Source organism: Heptranchias perlo, chromosome 2, assembly GCF_035084215.1.
Source record: "Heptranchias perlo isolate sHepPer1 chromosome 2, sHepPer1.hap1, whole genome shotgun sequence".
NCBI lineage: Eukaryota > Metazoa > Chordata > Chondrichthyes > Hexanchiformes > Hexanchidae > Heptranchias > Heptranchias perlo.
Window position 1 is genome coordinate 7290155 of NC_090326.1, and position 21746 is coordinate 7311900.

General features: G+C 42.0%; 1 protein-coding gene across 5 annotated transcripts in view; it reads left to right on the top strand.

Moving 5' to 3' along the window:
- Positions 1 to 21746, top strand: part of LOC137334859 (dnaJ homolog subfamily C member 13) — a 270037-nt gene that overhangs the window by 164045 nt on the left and 84246 nt on the right. For all 5 annotated transcript variants that reach the window (XM_067999895.1, XM_067999904.1, XM_067999912.1 and 2 more), the window contains exons 33-35: positions 1821 to 1975; positions 7304 to 7505; positions 8770 to 8885. In XM_067999895.1, the coding sequence (XP_067855996.1) occupies positions 1821 to 1975; positions 7304 to 7505; positions 8770 to 8885 (473 nt within the window). The remainder of the gene's footprint in view (positions 1 to 1820; positions 1976 to 7303; positions 7506 to 8769; positions 8886 to 21746) is intronic.

Genomic DNA, 21746 nt, shown 5'->3' on the forward strand with positions numbered 1-21746 from the left:
CGTAACTTGCTTGCATCTGCATTATCTGTTCCTTTTAGGATTGTTCTCATGTCATTTTTTTCTCATCTCTTGAAATCACTAACTTGTGCTCAGGTACCAGCAGCTTCCTGGTACCCCTCCTCCAATTGGCCATTCTTCATTTGCCAGCCATGATGTGCCAGTGGGTTGATAAACAGTGGAGCGCATGGTAGCCGAATGATCCTGCCCTCACCTGGTTTTCACCTGTACATTATCCAGTGTGGATCTCTGGATCACGATAGAGTAGGGGCCGTGACATTTTTCCTCTTTCCTCCTAGTCTGGCAGTGTTTGACCAATTGCTGCCTTGCTGAGATCTGCTAACTCTGCACAGACCAGGGATCAAACTTGAGTTCCCACACTGTGGCCTAACACCACATCTTGTGTTACATTTATCTACTAAACCTTTGAGGGAAGTTGCTTCTTGCATTTTAAAGTCCTCAGGTCATTTCTCCCCAATATTTCTCCAATGAAAACCAGTTTATTTCTGTGAGCTTTTCTTCATGACTTGGAGCCCCAAATTTCATCGCTTTGTTGATCTTTTCTAAATCCTGTATAGTGCATGAAACCCTTTTTGAAGGTAGGCTGCCCACATCTCTGTACAGTATTCCAAATGTTGTCTCACCAGTTATCTTTAAGGCTGAAATTAATTGCTTTGACTGACTGACTGCCCTTCACTTGATTCGCCTTGTTGGTAACACCTTCACATTGGATTCTTGTAGCAGATGATAAATCGTGCACTCATTTTATTGTGTACACTTCACAAATTTCCACTTTGAGACTGCATGACTGTACACTTAAGTACATCTGATTAATGCTGAGAATTGTTAGCAAACTTTCTGCGATCTAGAGATAAATTCAGTAAAACTGCTTCGAATCCCCCATCCTTACTGCTTGACCACATAACTTGGTCTTCAGCAAATCTTGTAATATTACAAGAATCAGCTGCATCTGAGTAACGTCAACAGCGAATCCAGCAACTATCCCTGGGGCTTCCACCCCAGTTAATGCCCTCCCATATAAACATTCTACATTTATTACCCACATGTTTCCTATTAATCCAGTTTTAAATTATTAATTTGCCATGCGTTCTTTGACTTCAACCAATTTTGTCATCTTCATCAAAAACTTGTATTGGCTTGGCATGTTGAATGTTCCAATATATTTGCATAGTTCTGCCAAGTTTTTATGCCCTCTGCTTCTTAGATGAAGATTGAAAGCACTGGAGCATTTTCTCCACTACTGACATTACTCTAGTCGGCCTGTGGTTCCTGGGTTTGTAGCTTCTTGTTCAGTCAAAGGCTTTTAAATATGTTGCTGAATCTTGCTGAAGTGTGTTCTGCCTGAGTCATTGCATTCCTTTTCATCCCCGTCTATCTTCAGAGGCTTCATCCTCTTCCTCCTTCCTTCTGATTGCCATGTGCAGAACTTGCGCTGTGTGATTACTGTTTTGGGCGAGGTCGGGTGAGTTCCTGATGCAGGCCTTGGGCTTTTGACTATCCTTGTAGCCAGTATTTTCTCTGTTTAATGCAGTCAGGAGTGTATCACTGTTCCTTTTCATGTATATTGGTTGAATGTCTGTCTTAATCTGGCAAGTTGGAAAAGATACATGGTGGTAACTGGACACATTTATCATGGAGATTGCATAATCCTCAATTGCATTCAGAGCAGTATTCGTAAATTTGCTTATTAATCCTGTTGTCACATTTCATACTATTCAAACTGTAAACCTGGTTATAAGCATTGCGGGGGAGGAAAGCGAATGCAACATTCCTTCTTTGTTTTAATTTCTATTTTTATGCAGGCAAAAGGGCAAGATCTCGTACAACGGAGTGTCCTGGGACACATTCTTCCTGAAGCAATGGTCTGTTACCTGGAAAATTATGAGCCAGAAAAATTTTCAGAGATTTTCCTAGGTGAATTTGACACCCCAGAAGCAATTTGGAGCAATGAAATGAGGTAGTGGCTTAACTTTCCTAAAGGGCGCTGCACTGCTGTCTAATCCACGTTTTCTTAATCAGTTCATTATAAATATATTGAACTTGTAAATGTTATTGCAGATTTTAACCGATGAAAATGAATTCTAGAAACTAGCGCTTGGGACGAGAGTGTATATTTCCAGCCATTTTACTAATAAGGATAGCCGGGTATCAAAGTGGCTCGGTCGCCATCTCACCAGGATGGCACAAACTCATTGGTAATTTGTCAGATTTTAGCCACTCTGATATTATTTAATAGGTCTGAGATTCTAGTGTCTGCAACTTCAATACTTTATTAAGAAATAGGACTTATCTTCTGCCTTATCTTCTATTGATCTGTCAGTCATAGTAAACATAGCACCACGTGTCCACAATAACTTGCATCAGGTCAGCTCGCTGCACACTTACACCAGACGCGCTCGCTCTTCGTACCCTGTAGTAATCCATCCGTGATGCCTCACTCTTTATCTTCTGGCCTGCTTCTGGTGGGGAGCAAGCAAAAGGCAGCTGGAACCTTTCAAATCCGTGATTACAAGGACACGTTGCCGAGCAGCATTCAGTTGCTTTTCTTCAGTAATTCTCTCATTATCCCTATACTAACTTGCCTACTGCTAGTTGTTATTTCTTATAGTTTTATAATGATAGGTATACAAATCCCACATCATCTAATCTATTCCTCTTGCATGGGCATAGAATCATAGAAAATTTGCAGCACAGAGGGAGGCCATTCGGCCCAACGTGTCCGCGCCGGCCGCAAATGAGCCACCCAACCTCATCCTACTTTCCAGCACTTGGTCCGTAGCCATGTAGGTTACGGCACCTCAAGTGCACGTCCAAGTGCTTTTTAAATGTGATGACGGTTTCTGCCTCTACCACCCTTTTCAGGCAGTGAGTTCCAGACCCCCACCACCCCTGGTGAAAAAACTTTTCCTCAGCTCCCCTCTAATCCTTCTACGAATCATTTTAAATTTATGCCTCCTGGTTATTGACCTCTCTGCTAAGGGAAATAGGTCCTCCCTATCCACTCTATCTAGGCCCCTCATAATTTTATACACCTCAATTAAATCACCCCTCAGCCTCCTTTTTTCCGAAGAAAACAACCCCAGCCTATCCAATCTTTCCTCGTAGCTAACATTCTCCAGTCCTGGCAACATCCTCATAAATCTCCTCTGTACCCTCTCTAGTGCAATCGCATCTGTCCTGTAATGTGGTGACCAGAACTGTACGCAGTACTCAAGCTGTGGCCTAACTAGTGTTTTATACAGTTCCAGCGTAACCTCCCTGCACTTATATTCTATGCCTTGGCTAATAAAGGAAAGTATCCCATATGCCGCCTCACCCACCGTATCTATCTGTCCTGCTACCTTCAGGGATCTGTGGACATGCACTCCAAGGTCTCTCACTTCCTCTACACCTGAGTATCCAGCCATTTATTGTGTACTCCCTTTCCTTGTTTGCCCTCCCCAAATGCATTACCTCACACTTCTCTAGATTGAATTCCATTTGCCACTTTTCTGCCCACCTGACCAGTCCATTGATATCTTCCTACAGTCTACAGCTTTCCTCCTCACTATCAAGCACATGGCCAATTTTTGTATCATCTGCAAACTACTTAATTATGCCCGCTACATTTACGTCCAAATCATTAATATATACACAAAAAGCAAGGAACCTAGTACTGAGCCCTGTGGCACTCCACTGGAAACATCCTTCCAGTCACACAAACACCTGTCGACCATTACCCTTTGCTTCCTGCCACTGAGCCAATTTATGGATCCAACTTGCCACTTTCCCTTGGATCCCATGGACTTGTACTTTTTTGACCAGTCTGCCATGTGGCACCTTGTCAAAAGCCTTGTTTAAAATCCATGTCGACTACATCATATGCACTACCCTCATCGACCCTCCTTGTTACCTCCTCAAAAAAGTCAACCAAGTTAGTCAGACATGACCTTCCCTTAACAAATCCATGCTGACTGACCTTGATTACTCCGTGCCTTTCTAAGTGACTGATCATCCTGTCACGCAGAATTGATTCCAATAATTTGCCCACCATCAATGTTAGACTGACTGGCCTGTAATTACTCGGTCTATCCCTTGTTCCCTTTTTAAACAACGATAAAACGTTAGCAGTCCTCCAATACTCCAGCACCACGCCTATATCCAGGGAGGATTGGAAAATGACGCTCAGAGCCTCCGCTAATTCCTCCCTTGCTTCTTTTAACAGCCTGGGATGCATTTCATCCAGCCCTGGTGATTTATCTACCTTCAAAGATTTATCTACCTTCAAAGATCCCCTTAATACTTCCCCTCTCACTCTGTTTATGTTTATCCCATCCAATATTTCACACTCCTCCTTAACTACAATCTCTGCATCGGTCCCCTCTTTTGTGAAGACAGATGCAAAGTATTCATTTAAGAACCATACCAACATCTTCCGCCTACACACATAGTTTAGCTTTTTTGGTCTCATAGGCCCTACTCTTTCCTTAGTTATCCTCTTGCTTTTAATGTATTTATAAAACATCTTTGGGTTTTCCTTGTCAATATTTTTTCATGCCCTTTTTTTGCTTTCCTAATTTCCTTTTTAATTTCACCCCTGCACTTTCTATACTCCTCTAGGCTTTCTGCAGTATTGAGTTCTCTGTGTCTGACATAAGCTTATCTTAACCTCTATGCTCGTCATCCAGGGGGCTCTAGATTTGGGAGTCCCACCCTTTTTCTATGTGGGAACATGTTTACTCTGAACCCCTTGAATCTCCCCCTTGAATGCATCCCACTGCTCTGACGTTGATTTACCTTCAAGTAGCTGTTACCGGTCCATTTTTGCCTAATGACTTCTCAGCTTCGTAAAATTGACCTTTCCCGAATTGAGAACTTTAACTCCTGTTGTATCTTTGTCCTTTTCCGTAACTATGCTAAATCTGAAATATGATCACTACCACCAAAATACTCTCCCACTGCTACTCCTTCCATCTGCCCAGCTTCATTTCCTAAAACTAAATCCAGAACTGTCCCCTGGTTGGGCTTGCTACGTGCTGGCTAAAAAAGTTCTCCTGAATGCAATTGAATTTTGGGCCCTCTACCTTTTGCATTGTTTGTATCCCAGTTAATATTAGGGTGGTTGAAATCCCCTACTATTACTGCCCTATTGTTTTTGCACTTCTCAGAAATTTGCCTACATATCTGGTCTTCTATCTCCATCTGACTGCTTGGGGGTCTATAGTACACTCCTAGTAGTGTGACTGCCCCTTTTTTGTTCCTTAACTCAACCAATATGACCTCATTTGATGATCCTTCTAACATATCATCGCTCCTCATAGCTGTAATTGTTTCTTTAACCAAAATTGCCACCCTCCCTCCTTTTTTATCCCCTTCTCTCTTCTGAAAACCAGTAATGTTGAGCTGCCATTCTTGCCCCTCTAAGCCATGTTTCTGTAATAGTTAAGATATCGTACTGCCATGGGTCTATCTGTGCCCTCAGCTCATCTGCCTTATTCACTATACTCCTTGCATTTGGGTATATACCATTAAGCACTGCCAAACTCCTTTTTGTTTATTTTCTAACCTTTGTTTCCTCTGCCTTCCAAACTCACTTATTAGTTTTCTGCCTTCCATCTCCAGTTGTGATTCTGTCCCATCTGAATCTACACTCAGGCTCCCATCCCCTGCCAAGCTAGTTTAAACCCTCCCCAACAGCACGAGTGAACCTCCCCACAAGGATATTGGTCCTGGCCTTTTGAGGTGCAACCCGTCCAGCTTGTACAGGTCCCAATGCCTCAGAAATCTAAAGCCCTCCCTCCTGCACCCTCTCTCCAGGCACGCATTCATCTGCTCTATCCTCCTATTTCTGTACTCACTAGCGCATGGCATTGGGAGTAATCCGGAGATTACTATCTTTGAGGCCCTGATTGTTAATCTCTTTCCTAACTCAAAATCTACCTGCAGGACCTCATCCCTCTTTCTACCAATGGGCAGGAAGTTCATTCCGAGTATCTCGCTGAACCAGTGAACAGGCAGTCACGCCTGTCAGCCCAGAAGAAAGTACAATCGGTCAGAGATTGAGAAACGACTATTATTCACTCTTACTTAAGTTATGGTCAATGACAGACACAGCCCTGTTTTACTCCGTTAAGGCACTATATAAATGCAAGTTGTTCTTCCTCTTCTCATTGAAGGTTTCAATTAGCCCACCATAGAAGTCTTATGTTGCCTTGGCAACCTGACTGCAGTGAAGCACTTGTCTTGAGTTTCTAATTTAAGCTAACTCCACTTTCCTATAATGCATGTTATCAGACATTTTATGTTGGTATTAGCCATTTTATGTTAATATCTCTAAAACCCAAACTTGTTTGCAGACAAATGATCAAAATGTGAAAATACTTGAAATGAGCACTGTTGAGCCAGAGGTATGCAGTGTTGTCTGGGACACTTGGCATCTTGAACACTTCTGGCTATTTATCAGGTCATTTTTTAAGTCTTCAACCTTCCCCTGATTTTTTTTTTTGAAGAAATACTAGGTGGTTTTATGAAGGAGGAAACCATTCAGGAATGATGCAAAAGGTGCAGTGAAATCTAAAAGCAGTGGAGGGTTGGGTGTTGGGCCCTGGACTTTCACCTCTGGGGCCTGACTTTAAATATAGCCCACACTGATCAGATGATAGTCAGCAGACACTGGAGACTATAAGGATTCAATGGGAAATCCGTTTAGGCAGTCTTACAGTTCCTAGTGGCACCAATCTACAGTACAAAATTGCCTCTAATTTGATACTAATTTTTACTAAATTGGAAATCTTGAGACCACATGACTACTGAAATGGGAAAAATATCGCATTGGTACAATTGCAGCTCAGCAGAGTAGAGGGAGTTTTACTGCGCAAGTAGCTATGCTGTGCCTGACTTGGAAGTGTTTGTCATTGCCTCGCATTACCTAAAATGGGAAGTGTCACATTACCCAGTGCTTACATATCTCAAATTGAGCCTAAAATTTATAAAACTCAGTGAAAGTGTGCTAAAAGCTTAGAGTGTAAAACAAAAACAGAAAATGCTGAGCAAATCAGGCAACATCTGTAAAGAGAGGAAAAATATTAACCTTTCAGGCATAACCCTTCAGCTCTCTTTTCCTTTCTTCACTGACGCTGCCTGACTTGCTGAGTGTTTTCAGCATTTTCTGTTTCGTTTCAGATTTTCAGTATCTGCAGTGTTTTGTTTTGGAATGTAGGATGTGTTGGCCAACTTGGTTTAACTATGGAAGACAGTGCTGTGTTTGAAGATTGAGATGTAACCAGTTAAATTTCTTCTTTTACAGGCGTCTAATGATTGAGAAGATTGCTGTCCATTTAGCAGATTTTACCCCACGTCTGCAAAGTAACACACGAGCACTGTACCAATATTGCCCTATTCCTGCTATCAGCTATCCCCAACTAGAGAATGAGCTTTTCTGTAACATCTACTATCTTAAGCATCTCTGTGATTCAATACGTTTCCCAGACTGGCCTGTTAAAGATCCAGTAAGTTTTTGGGATTTGGATACTATTTTGTTATAACGAATATAATATATAATTATGTAATAGATTGCAGAACCAGTTTCCTTTATACACATAAATGTTCAAGACATTGGCTGAAAATCTTGGAATATATTTCTCCATTCTTAAAAAAAAAAATACATTCACAGATAGGAAATATTTTCTAGCTTTGTTGGACTTGATATATCTGATCCTTGGTTTTTAATTCTTGGGATGTGGGCGTGCTGGCAAGGCCGGCATTTATTGCCCATCCCTAATTGCCCTTGAGAAGGTGGTGGTGAGCCACCACCTTGAACTGCTGCAGTCCGTGTGGTGAAGGTTCTCCCACAGTGCTGTAAGGCAGGGAGTTCCAGGATTTTGACCCAGCGACGATGAAGGAACGGCGATATATTTCCAAATCGGGATGGTGTTTAACTTGGCGATGACAGTGTTCCCATGCATCCGCTGCTCTTGTCCTTCTAGGTGGTGGAGGTCGCAGGTTTGGGAGGTGCTGTTGAAGCCTTGGCGAGTCGCTGCAGTGCATCATATAGATAGTACACACTGCACCCACGTGTGCCGGTGGTGGAAGGATGGATGCTTAGGCTAGTGGATCAAGCAGACTGATTTGCCCTGGATGGTGTTGAGCTTCTTTAGCTGCCCTTGCTTGCCAATGCAACTTGCGCGGGCAGGAGGCTTATGACAAAAATCTTGCTGAACCCGACGAACAGGCGGTGGCCCCGTCGGGCCAGTATGGTGAATGAGATCAGTCAAACAGCGATTGAGAGAAACCACTTGGAGAAAGACTGTGCCAAATCTACATGAACCAAAATTTGATGCGACGGCTTGAGATACGGCAACTCCACTGTATTCAAATAGGGGGGGGAAACCTGAAATTTTTCACACTGGATGCATTGGCATATCCAGGTTTTTGCCATTCGATATTTGCAGCGCAGGTATCTTTATCTTCTGAAAAATTGAGTAATTCCTAAAATCAATGGTCCTGCATGTTCCATTTAATAATGTCATGTATGTTAATGCATAAATGGAACAACACAATGAAAATAAAGTTGTAGCAGAAGATCTTCTACTTTTGTTGGTTAGTATTTAAATCTTCTAAATGTAATGCAATTTTCAACCAATCAATGTCAGATAATTTTAACACTACAGTAGTAGGTTAGTACCGAGCACACCATGATTGTCAGTATGTGGATTTAAACTGAAATAGTCATATATGGGAATTGTTGACATTTGTGTTTGCATCTGTATTTAGGTAAGATTGCTTAAAGACACTCTTGATGCTTGGAAAAAAGAAGTGGAAAAGAAGCCTCCTTCAATGTCATTGGATGAAGCGTATGAGGTTTTGAACCTTCCAAAGGGACAAGGAATGTGAGTATTTATGGTTGATAGCCGAATGAAGTTTCGTTAGGTCAGAAAAGTTACAGTTGTATTTAAAAGTACTTTCCAGATAAAATGACCGCCTATGACCATATCAGTTGCCATTGGCTGAGCAAACAGTCACACCACACATTGCTAGTTTTCCATGAATCTAAAATATTTTTAATGCACATAAACACAACTTTTATTTAGATATAACTTCAATTTTGAACTTGTAAAATGAGCTTGAGTTATGAATCTGTTTGTATATGGAGATCGCATAACCGTAGGCTACTGAATACAGGAATTATTCCACATAAGGCAATCAACTTATGAACAGTGCAGATATTAAGGGAGGTGTGTGTCGTTAGCCACTTTGTGGGTTAATTCCATATCTGCAACTCCATTTAGATGTTTTCTTCACCTAGTATTTCAGTAATTCAGTTTCTGTCAGAAGTATGATTTGATTTTTATAATATATTTCTAATCTTGCCAGCATGCATTTCTTCTGTGAAAACCTTACTTCCTGTTGTCACGTGATTGGCTTCACTTCTGTCTCCTTTTCCTATTGCAAGTTCCTATGACCATGTTTTGCATTGAGTTTTCATCCTGGCATGTTGATCAACCAAGTGAATCAGTCAAAATGGTTTTCAAAAATTCTGCCATTGAAATTTCTAATATCCAAAATAAAATTTTAGGCAATTTTTTTTAAAAAATACATATCGCAAAATAACGAGATTGAATTACCCATTCTGTTTAATACCTTCATTAAAGTTTTTACTTTAAGGTTTCAGCCTGTCTCAAAAGCCTGGAATTTAACTGGATACTTTTACCTCTCAGAAGTTGAGCTCTTTCAATTGCTTCTGTGCATTCTACATAAGAAATGGGAGTAGAAGTAGGTCATACAGCCCCTCAAGCCTGCTCCGCATTCAGTAAGATCGTGGCTGATCTTCGACCTCAACTCCACTTTCACACCCCATCCCCATATCCCCATATCCCTTGATTCCCTTTGAGTCCAAAAATCTATCTATCTCAGCCTTTAATATATTCAACGACTCAGCATTCACAGCCCTCTGGGGTAGAGAATTCCAAAGATTCACAACCCTGAGTGAAGAAATTTCTCCTCATCTCAGTCCTAAGTGTCCGACCCCTTATCCTGAGACTATGCCCTCTAGTTCTAGACTCTCCAGCCAGGGGAAACATCCCCTCAGCAACTACCCTGTCAAGCCCTCCAAGAATCTTATGTTTCAATGAGATCACCTCTCGTTCTTTTAAATTCCAGAGAATATAGGCCCATTCTACTCAATCTCTCCTCATAGGACAACCCTCTCATCCCAGGAATCAATCTAGTGAACCTTCGTTGCACTGGCTCTAAGGCAAATATATCCTTAGTTAAGGAGACCAAACTGTATGCTGTACTCCAGGTGTGGTCTCACCAAAGCCCTGTACAGTTGCAGCAAGACTTCCTTGCTTTTGTACTCTAACCCCCTTGCAATAAAGGCCAACATACCATTTGCCTTCCTAATTGCTTGCTGTACCTGCATGTTAACTTTCTGTATTTCATGTACAAAGACACCCAAATCCCTCTGATCACCAACATTTAAAAGTTTTTCACCATATTAAAAAAAATATTTTTTTCTATTCTACTTACCAAAGTGAATAACCTCACATTTCCCCACATTATACTCCATCTGCCACCTTCCTGCCCGCTCACTGAACCTGTCTATATCCCTTTGCAGACTCTGTGTCCTCCTCATGGCTTACTTTTTCACCTAACTTTGTATCGTCAGCAAACTTGGATACATTACACTTGGTCCCATCATCTAAGTCATTAATATAGATTGTAAATAGCTGAGCCCCAGCACTGATCCTTGTGGCACTCCACTAGTTACAGCCTGCCAACCTGAAAATGAAGAGTTTATTCCTACTGTGTTCTGTTAACCAATCCTCTATCCATGCTAATATATTACCCCCAACCCCATGAGCCCTTGTGTAATAAACTTTTTTGTGGCACCTTATTGAATGCCTTTTGAAAATCCAAATATACAACATCCACTGGTTCCCCCTTATCCTGCTAGTTACATTTTTTTTAAAAACTAATAGATTTGTCAAACACAATTTCCCTTTCATAAAACCATGTTGACTCTGCCTAATCACATTATGTTCTAAGTGCCCTGTTACCATGTTCTTAATAATGGATTCCAGCATTTTCCTGATTACAGGCCTGTTAGCCTGACATCAGTAGTTCCCTGTTTTCTCTCTCTCCCTCCTTTCTTGAATAGCGGGATTACCTTTGCTACCTTCCAATCCACTGGGACCATTCTAGAATCTAGGGAATTTTGGAAGATCACAACCAATGCATCCGCTATCTCTGCTGCCACTTCTTTTAGAACCCTAGGATGTAGGTCATCAGGTCCAGGGGACTTGTCGGCTTTTAATCTCATTAATTTCTCCAGTACTTTCTCTCTCTAATAATTATGTTAACTTCCTCACTCGTATTAGACCCTTGGTTCCCCACTATTTCTGGTATGTTTTTTGTGTCTTCTACTCTGAAGACAGATACAAAATATTTGTTCATTGTCTCTGCCATTTCCTTATTTCCCATTATAATTTCTCCTGTCTCAGCCTCTAAGGGACCAATGTTTAGTTTGCTACTCTTCCTTTTTACATACTTGTAGAAGCTCTTACAATCTGTTTTGATATTTCTTGCTAGTTTAATCTCATTCTATTTTCTTCCGCTATCAATTTTTTGGTCATCCTTTGCTGCTTTCTAAGGCTCTCCAAACCCTCAGGCTCACTACTCTTCTTGACATTATAAGCCTCTTTTAATCTAATACTATCCTTAACTTCTTTAGTTAGCAACGGAAGGATCGCTCTTCCTGTGGAGTTTTTATTCCTCAATGGAATGTATATTGATTGAGAATTATGAAATATTTCTTTAAATGTTGGCCATTGCTTATCTACCATCTTATCTTTTAATCTAATTTCCCAATCTATCTTAGCCAACACGCCCCTCATACCTATGTAATTGGTTTTGTTTAAGTTTAAGACTCTAGTTTCAGACTTAAGTACGTCACTCTCGAACTCGAGGTGAAATTCTTTTCATATGATCACTCCCCCCCCCCCCCCCCCCGAAGGATCCCTTACTATGCCATTACTAATTAACCCTGTCTCATTACACAAGACAAGATCTAAAATAGTCTGTTCCCTGGTTGGTTCCGCAACGTATTGTTCTAAGAAACTATCTCAAATGCATTCCATGAACTAGTCCTTCAAACTACTTTTGCCAATTTGATTTGCCCAGTCTATATGAAGGTTAAAGCCCCCCCATGGTTATTGCGTTACCTTTGTTACAAACTCCTCTTATTTCTTAATACTCTGTCCAACAGTATAACTACTGTCAGGGGGCCTATAAACTACTCTCTCCAGTGTTTTCTGCCCCTGCGTAGCTGCAGTTTGTAGAATTTCCCAGTATGCAATCTATACATCAACATCATTCAAATCCTGTCAAGTTTTGAGTTTCTTTGCTTCAAAAGAAATTACATAGAATGTACAGCACAGAAACAGGCCATTCGGCCCAACTGGTCCATGCTGGTGTTTATGCTGCACACAAGCCTCCTCTTACCACTCTTCATCTCACCCTATCAACATAACCTTCTATTCCTTTCTCCCTAATGTGTTTATTTAGCTTCCCCTTAAATGCATCTATGCTATTCACCTCACTACTCCTTGTGGTAGCGAGTTCCACATTCTGACCACTCTGGGTGAAGTTTCTCCTGACATCCCTATTGGATTTATTAGTAACTATCTTATTTATGGCCCCTAGTTTTGGCCTCCCCCCACAAGTGGAAATATCTTCTCCACACCTACTCTACCAAGCTCTTCTACATAATCTGAGCCTTCTCTTTTCTAGAGAAAACAGCCCCAGTCTGTTCAATCTTTCCTGACGCACAAACTCTCAGCACAAAAGCAAAATACTGCAGATGCTGGAAATCTGAAATAAAAACAGAAAATGCTGGAAAAGCTCCAAGTCGGGCAGCATCTGTGGAGAAAAAAAAAAGTTAACATTCCAGGTTGAAGACTTTTTGTCAGAACTGGAAGATGTTAATTTAAGAAAGTTTTTAAGCAAGTAGAGCCAGGGAAAGGTGGGGAGGGAAGGAAAGAACAAAAGGGAAGGTCCGTGATAGGGTAGAGGGCAAGCGTGATTAAGTGACAAAAAGGAGGGTGGTAATGGGACAAGTTTAAGAAACAAAAGATCAGTCGAGAAGTAGCTGTAAATGGCAACAGCAGAACCATAACCAGCAGCTGCAGTCCAATAATTTTTTTTAAAATGGGAGCACTGGTTATGGATTGAAGTTATTGAAATCATTGAGTCCGGAAGTTTGTAAAGTGCCTAAACGAAAGATGAGGTGCTGTTCCTCGAGCTTACGTTGAGCTTCATAACCTCTCAGCTGTCGTATCATCTTCAAATCATTTTTGCACCTGCTGCTGTGCCTCGATATCCTTTTTATAATATGGAGACCAGAACTGCGCACAGTACATCAAGTGTGGTCTAACCAAGGTTCTATACAAGTTTAACTTCTGCTTTTCAATTCTATCCCTCTAGAAATGAACCCCAGTGCTTTGTTTTGCTATTTTATGGCCTTATTAACCTGTGTCGCTACTTTTAGTGATTTGTGTATCTGTACCCCCAGATCCCTCTGCTCCTCTACCCCATTTAGACTCCTATTTTCCAAGGAGTATGTGGCCTCCTCGTTCTTTCTACCAAAATTCATCACCTCACACTTGTCTATATTGAAATTCATTTGCCAGTTACACACCCATTCTGCAAGTTTATTAATGTGTATTTTGTCGCAGTCTTCCTCGGTATTAACTACACCCCCCCAATTTGGTGTCGTCCGCAAATTTTGAAATTGTACTTCGATTCCAGAGGCTGAATCATTTATATAAGTGGTAAATAATAGCGGTCCCAGCACTGATCCCTGGGAACATCACTTGCCACCTTTTGCCAGTGAGTAACTAACCTTAGCCCCTACTGTTTTCTGCTTTGTAACCAGCTTGCTGTCCGTTCTGCTACTTGTTCCCTGACTCCACATGCTCTGACCTTAATCATGAGTCTATTATGCGGTACCTTATCGAAGGCCTTTTGAGAATTCAAACATATTGCATCTACTGCATTACCCTTGTCTACTCTTTGTTACGTCTTCAAAGAATTCAATAAGGTTGGTCAAGCATGACCTTCCCTTTTTGAAATCCATGCTGACTATTCTTTATTATATTTGAAGTCTCCACTTTTATTTGAGTCAAGTGATGTTTATATAAAAAAATATTAATCATTATTCCTCACAAACAAACACCTGAGGCAGCATGTGAATGGCTTTTATTGTTTCTTTAGAGTTTTTTTTTGTCAGTCAATTCTATTGGTTGTGTATATTCAGTTTCAAAATAATATCTCCTGAACCATTTTTGAGGCTTGAGGAATTTTGTATGTTTTAGAAACTTGGGAACTGCATAAATAATGAACTTTTAGAACGTTCGGAACAGGAGTAGGCCATTCAGCCCCTCGAGCCTGTTCTGCCATTCAATGAGATCATTGCTGATCTGTATCCTAACTCCATCTACCTGTCTTGGCTCCATATCCCTTAACGCCCTTGACTCGCAAGAATCTAGCGACCTCCGGTTTAAAATGATTAATTGAGCGAGCATCTACTGCATTTTGTGGGAGAGAGTTCCACACTTCTACCCCCCTTTGCGTGAAGTGTTTCCTAACTCCTGTCCTAAATGGCCTGATTCTGATTTTAAGGTTATGTCCCTTTGTCCAAGACTTCCCCACCAGCAGAAAAGTTTCTCTCAATCTGCCCTATTAATTCATTTCAATATCCTTTAACACCTCAATCAAATGACCCCTTCGCCTTCTATATCCGGGGAATACAAGCTTAGTTTATGTAATCTCTCATAATTTAAGCCTTGGAGCCCAGAACTGTACACAGTACTCCAGATGTGGTCTAACTAGGATTTTGTATAGCTGTCGCAAAACTTCCTCCCCTTTATATTCTAGCCCTCTAGTTATAAAGGCTAACATTCCATTAGCCTTTTTGATTATATTTTGTACCTGACTACATTTTAGTGATCTATGTACACTGATCCCTAAATCCCTTTGGACTGCCACTATTCCTGGCTTTTCACCATTGTTTAAAAATCATACTCGATCTATCCTTTTTTGGTCCAAAATGGATCACGCTTGTCTGTGTTGAAATCCATCTGCCAAAGTTTTGCCCACTCACTTAATCTATCAATGTCTCTTTGTAATTTTATGCTTCCATCTACACTACTTACTATGCCACCATTCTTTGTGTCATCGGCAAACTTTGATGTATGGCTCTTTATTGTGTTATCTAAGTCATTAACAATATAGTAAATAGTTGAGGCCCGAGCGCAGATCCTTTTGAGACACCACTAGTCACTTCCTTCTAGTTCAAGTATATATCCATTAACCCTACTCTGTCTTCTACCACCTAACCAATCTCCTAACCAGGTCAATAATTTGCCTTAAACTCCATGAGCTTTAATTTTAGCCAACAGTCTCTTATGTGTAACCTTATTGAATACCTTCTGGAAGTCCATATAAACTACATCCACAGGCATTCCCGTTACTACTTCAGTTACAACTTCAATAAAGTCAACTAGGTTCGTTAGATGTGACCTACCCTTTACAAATCCATGTTGGCTATCCAATCTGCTCAAATTTGAGTGCTCAGTCACTGTCCTTTAATTATAGCTTCCAATAAGTTCCCCACAATAAATGTTAGACTCACCGGTCTATAATTTCCTTGTTTCTCTCTCGCCTTTCTTAAATAATGGAGTTACATTTGCAATTTTTCAAACTAAAGGGACAATTCCTCAATAGAGAGTGCTTTGGAAGATTATGGCTAAAGCATCTGCAGTTTCCTCATCTACTGCCTTTTAAAACTCTGGGGTGGAAACCATCAGGTCCTGGGGATTTCAGTCTTTAGTGCCACTTTTTCTAATACTGTTTTCTTGCTTACGTTAATTTTAGTGAGCTCCTTCATTTAGTTTCCCCGGAATGTCAGGTGTATTATTCTCCCTCTACAATGAAGACTGACACACAGTAATTATTCAACAAGTCTGCCATTTCCTTATTTTCATTTGCACTATTACCTGCAACTGTTTTTAAAGGGCCCACATTACCCTTGACTACCCTTTTTCTTCTAATATAATTGTAAAAACCTTTTGTATTAATCTTGATATCGCTCACCAGTTCCTTTTTTGTATGTTTTACGGTAGTTTTTGCCTACGGGAATTTTTAAAGTCTATACAAGTCAGCAAATTTGCTAATAGTGCAATAAGTGTTCTGATTCTGGCGTATTCCAGGAATGAGGATCAGGAAATTGTACACATCCAGCTCAGCCCATGTTTTTCTGTACATTAATTTTAAGAAGGAAAACGTTTGTCCTGCAGTGAAGTATTCAGTCTAATGAGCAAAGAGGTGAGTGGGGGACACCTGAGGATGCTAAAGGGCTGTGGACAGGTCGGGACCTCGTAGTTCAAAAGGGACCAGTGGTAGTTTTTGTCCATGTTCTGGGTCTCCGTGCTCGTGGGCCCCTTCTGTACATGGCCGTTAGACCCCAATACTGCCAGATTCTGATCTCTGAAATGTTCCAAACCCCTTCCCCAGAATTACCCCCCCCCCCCCCAGATCCCAGGATCTGCCCTAATGTTCATAGAACCTACCCCTCCAATATTCCTGGGCCACCTCTCCAGTGCTCCTGGACCCTGGGAGCCGCCCCCCCTTCCAAAAAGTACTGGTTGACTCAGACCCCACCCCAGTACTGCCGGTCCCGGGGCCAGCCTCTCCATTGCCCCTGGGTCCCGGGGCCAGCCTCTCCATTGCCCCTGGGTCCCGGGGCCAGCCTCTCCATTGCCCCTGGGTCCCGGGGCCAGCCTCTCCATTGCCCCTGGGTCCCGGGGCCAGCCTCTCCATTGCCCCTGGGTCCCGGGGCCAGCCTCTCCATTGCCCCTGGGTCCCGGGGCCAGCCTCTCCATTGCCCCTGGGTCCCGGGGCCAGCCTCTCCATTGCCCCTGGGTCCCGGGGCCAGCCTCTCCATTGCCCCTGGGTCCCGGGGCCAGCCTCTCCATTGCCCCTGGGTCCCGGGGCCAGCCTCTCCATTGCCCCTGGGTCCCGGGGCCAGCCTCTCCATTGCCCCTGGGTCCCGGGGCCAGCCTCTCCATTGCCCCTGGGTCCCGGGGCCAGCCTCTCCATTGCCCCTGGGTCCCGGGGCCAGCCTCTCCATTGCCCCTGGGTCCCGGGGCCAGCCTCTCCATTGCCCCTGGGTCCCGGGGCCAGCCTCTCCATTGCCCCTGGGTCCCGGGGCCAGCCTCTCCATTGCCCCTGGGTCCCGGGGCCAGCCCCTCCATTGCCCCTGGGTCCCGGGGCCAGCCCCTCCATTGCCCCTGGGTCCCGGGGCCAGCCCCTCCATTGCCCCTGGGTCCCGGGGCCAGCCCCTCCATTGCCCCTGGGTCCCGGGGCCAGCCCCTCCATTGCCCCTGGGTCCCGGGGCCAGCCCCTCCATTGCCCCTGGGTCCCGGGGCCAGCCCCTCCATTGCCCCTGGGTCCCGGGGCCAGCCTCAATGCCAGTTTTTCTGCCAGTACTAGGTCTGGCACCTCTGTTCGTACAAAGCCTTTCATTCATCATGAGTAATGCCACAATGCTTACTGTGTTTGAGGTTATGCTGTAGTGTGATTGGTGTTTGGACAGTTGAACATTATATTGTGAATGGCTGCACATCTCCACTGAGAATTTGAACGGCGTGAAGTTCCTGTATTTGCCCAGTAGATACAAATTAAACTCGCCACAAAGTTAGGGCTTGTCCATTTCAGTCGAAGTACCCTTTTAACGGCATGATGAGTGTTAATTTCTGCCAAACAACCTCTCTAGCACTGAAGATTAACCATTGCAAGTGTGGGGTCTCATTCCGTCAGGCTTTAATTATTGGAGGTTTTTTTTAGTTTAAATTGAACAATGTTTTTACCTTCCTTCCTTCCTTCCTTCCTTCCTTCCTTCCTTCCTTCCTTCTCTCACTGATTTAACATTGAATTCACGATTCTAACTTACACTTCCTTGATCTAACTCTGTGCTTTTAATTTCACAATCCTTCAATCTGATTGGTTAGAGTTACACAGTTGCTTGCCCTGTTCACTCTGATCCCAGATGCCCTGTAGAGGGCGCCAAGCCATTTCCATCTCCCACTTCCAGTGCAAAATATCCTGGAGATTAAACGGGCAAGGGCAAGTCTAACGTATGGTGGGCAGTGTTCGTTCACCGGCTACAGCAAATTCTGGGCCATAGTGTTTTTCTTAGCCACTGTGGGAAGAAAAATAAATTTTATTCCCTCATAACATATGTTCATTAACTTTTACATGTAAGCTCTTTATTGTCCTCTGTTTAGGTCGCAGGTTTTTATATTGAAAGCAAAAAAAAATTAAACTGAAGAAAAGATTAAACAAACTTGCATCTTTCCTCATTAAGATCTCTCAAGTACTTGGTATAATTAAATAGCCTTAAATAAACATGCCTAGATGCAGGACTTTGATTTAGAATCTCCCTACAAACTTGAATAATGGCAGCCTTTCCAGAACTTGCTACTATTTGAGTGGTTATTTTTGAGTATAAACTTGAATTTAAATGTGCAGCTGCTGTAACCATTTAAAATAAATTACAAAATATAAAGACCTTCCAAGTCCTTCCCACTTAGCAGTTTTCTTGCCTGTATCTGTTTGGCTCTCATACAGTTAAGGTATATTACCTAATATACAGTATGTACGTCTTTATTTTCAAAGTTACTTCAATGTTGAAACTGATGCCGTAGATTGTTTTATATGAAAATAACACTTTTTATTTTTTTTAAAAAGGCTTTGTAATGGTTTTTAGTTCAGTAATTTTTCTCTTTCTCGCTCATTACCTTTTTCCCTCTCGCTCCCTCTCTTCCTCTTTCTCGCTCACTCTCTCATAAGAACATAAGAACATAAGAAATTGGAGCAGGAGTAGGCCAATCGGCCCCTCGAGCCTGCTCCGCCATTCAATAAGATCATGGCTGATCTGATCCCAACCACAAATCTAAAGAACACAAGAAGTCGGAGCAGGACCCGGCCACATAGCCCCTGGGCCCTCTCCGCCACCCACAGGGCATTGACCGATCCGAACTCAGCTTCATGTCCAATTTCCTGCCCGCTCCCCATAACCCCTATTTCCCTTCACTTCTAGGAAACTGTCTATTTCTGTTTTAAATTTATCTAATGATGTAGCTTCCACAGCTTCCTGGGGCAGCAAATTCCACAGACCTACCACCCTCTGAGTGAAGAAGTTTCTCCTCATCTCAGTTTTGAAAGAGCAGCCCCTTATTCTAAGATTATGCCCCCTAGTTCTAGTTTCACCCATCTTTGGGAACATCCTTACTGCATCCACCCGATCAAGACCCTTCACAATCTTATATGTTTCAATAAGATCGCCTCTCATTCTTCTGAACTCCAATGAGTAGAGTCCCAATCTACTGATTGGGACTCTACTCATTGGAGTTCAGAAGATTGCTCTCTGATTTTTCCTGCCAAAGTGCATAACCTCACATTTTCCAATATTATATTGCATCTGCCAAATCTCCGCCCACTCACCCAGCCTGTCTATATCCCCTTGCAGGTTTTTTATGTCCTCCTCACTCTCTACTTTCCCTCCCATCTTTGTATCATCTGCAAATTTTGATATGTTGCACTCGGTCCCCTCCTCCAAATCGTTAATATAGATTGTAAAGAGTTGGGGACCCAGCACCGACCCCTGTGGGACACCACTGGTTACTGGTTGCCAGTCCGAAAATGAACCATTTATCCCAACTCTCTGCTTCCTGTTCGATAACCAATCCTCCACCCATGCCAGAATATTACCCCCAATCCCGTGATTTTTTATCTTAAGTAATAATCTTTTATGTGGCACCTTGTCGAATGCCTTCTGGAAGTCTAAATACACTATGTCCACTGGTTCCCCTTTATCCACCCTATACGTTATATCCTCGAAGAACTCAAGCAAATTTGTCAGACATGACTTCCCCTTCATAAAGCCATGCTGACTTTGTCCTATTAAATTATGCTTATCTAAATGTTCCTTTTGGTGAATGAAAGCTAACTTCACCCTGTGATACACCTTCCACTCTTTCTGCACATGCTGTGTGCAACTATGCTGAGTACTACGTTATAACAGTTAATCTAAGAGTTTTAATTTCTAATAAAAGAAATTTGTGCTGGACATTCTATGTAATTCTATATAATATATTTCTGAGCTGTGACCTTAGGCTTACCTTTTCTTGAGAAATGCTTTGTTTCACACAAGTATCCATGATTCTGTTTAGCACTAACTAGCTCTTTTAGTTCCCACAGTTGCATTAGGGTTGCAATTGAGGACACATTTAAAGGGGCAATTTTAGGGCATTGTCACCATTAGTGTAGTTGAAAGAAATGTAAAGCAGCCAAAATGGGTAATTTTCAAGTATCCATGAGAACTTATCTTGGAAGGTCAAATCATTCCCTGTAATGGTACTATAATTGAATGTACTTGCCAAAATTGCATCTTTATTTGCAATCAGTAGTGATTACTGTATTTAGTTTATTCAATTATTTCTAATCATTTGTAATCAAAACCAAATATCTCCAAATGAACTATCGCCTGCATTCATTTTTTTTTAAGGTGAGGTATTCACTAAAATATTCAGGGAGCTTTGAGTTTTCAGCTCATGGTGTTCAACAGCCCACCCCATCCAAGCCTTGAAATTACTGTTAGCAGTATTAGCAGGCCAGTATTTAATGTTGCTCTGTAGCTATTTTAACATGGGAGTTTACCCAACAAACAACTTAAATCCTCTAGGTCACACAAGCATGTTGGCCCTAATATCTGCAATTGTAATTTCTCGGCTGCAGTAAGCGTGATCTTTCTGTAGAATTTATAGGCTATGACACCAAGTGCAACAGCGTTTCCAGAGCCCTGGCTTTAATGTGGAATCCGCACCAATTGATGAGCTTCCTGAATTTCAGGACCAAAAAGCAATTTTAATATAGTTCTTGATTTATGCTGCAGTGCATTACGTACATTGAACTCTTAATGCACTTAATCTAATGTCAGTTGACATTTTGAGATTTATTATGTGCAAAACTGGGAGCGTTTTGAGCAACAATACGTGCAGGAAGCTGGGTCACGCCATCTGCTCGCATCACAAGAGGTTGGCACAAGTCCACATACTAAATTACATTCCTTATTGATCATCTTGTTAAAATTGCTACACAGGAGCTTAGAAATTACTATTGGTGGTATTAGAGTGTGCAACTAGTGAGATTTATACCACTTAAAAGTTGATGATGCTTGGTTGAGTTCAATTAGTACTTTCACTTTTATTAAAAAAAAAGGCCTTTTCATGCAGGACTGCTTTTTAAATTTTTGAAGCTTGCCCTGAAGCATCTTACAATATGAATGTGAACAGAAATCATTTTGGAAAGTTGTGCCGAATGATACTGTACAGCTACCCTTCTACAGCTGAATAGGATTCTGTTTGAAGAAGTTGCATTTATACAGCGCCTTTTACGACCTTAGGATGTCCCAAAGCACTTTACAGCCAATGAAGTAGTTTTGAAGTGCAGTTACTGTTTCAACGAAGGGAAACGCAGCAGCCAATTTGCACACAGCAATGACCCACACACAGCAATGAGCTGCACACCCAGATAACTTATTTTTAGTGATATTGGTTGAAGGGTAAACATTGGCCTGCTCTAAGTGCTATGGGATCTTGCACATCCACCTGAGGGGGCAAATGGGGCCT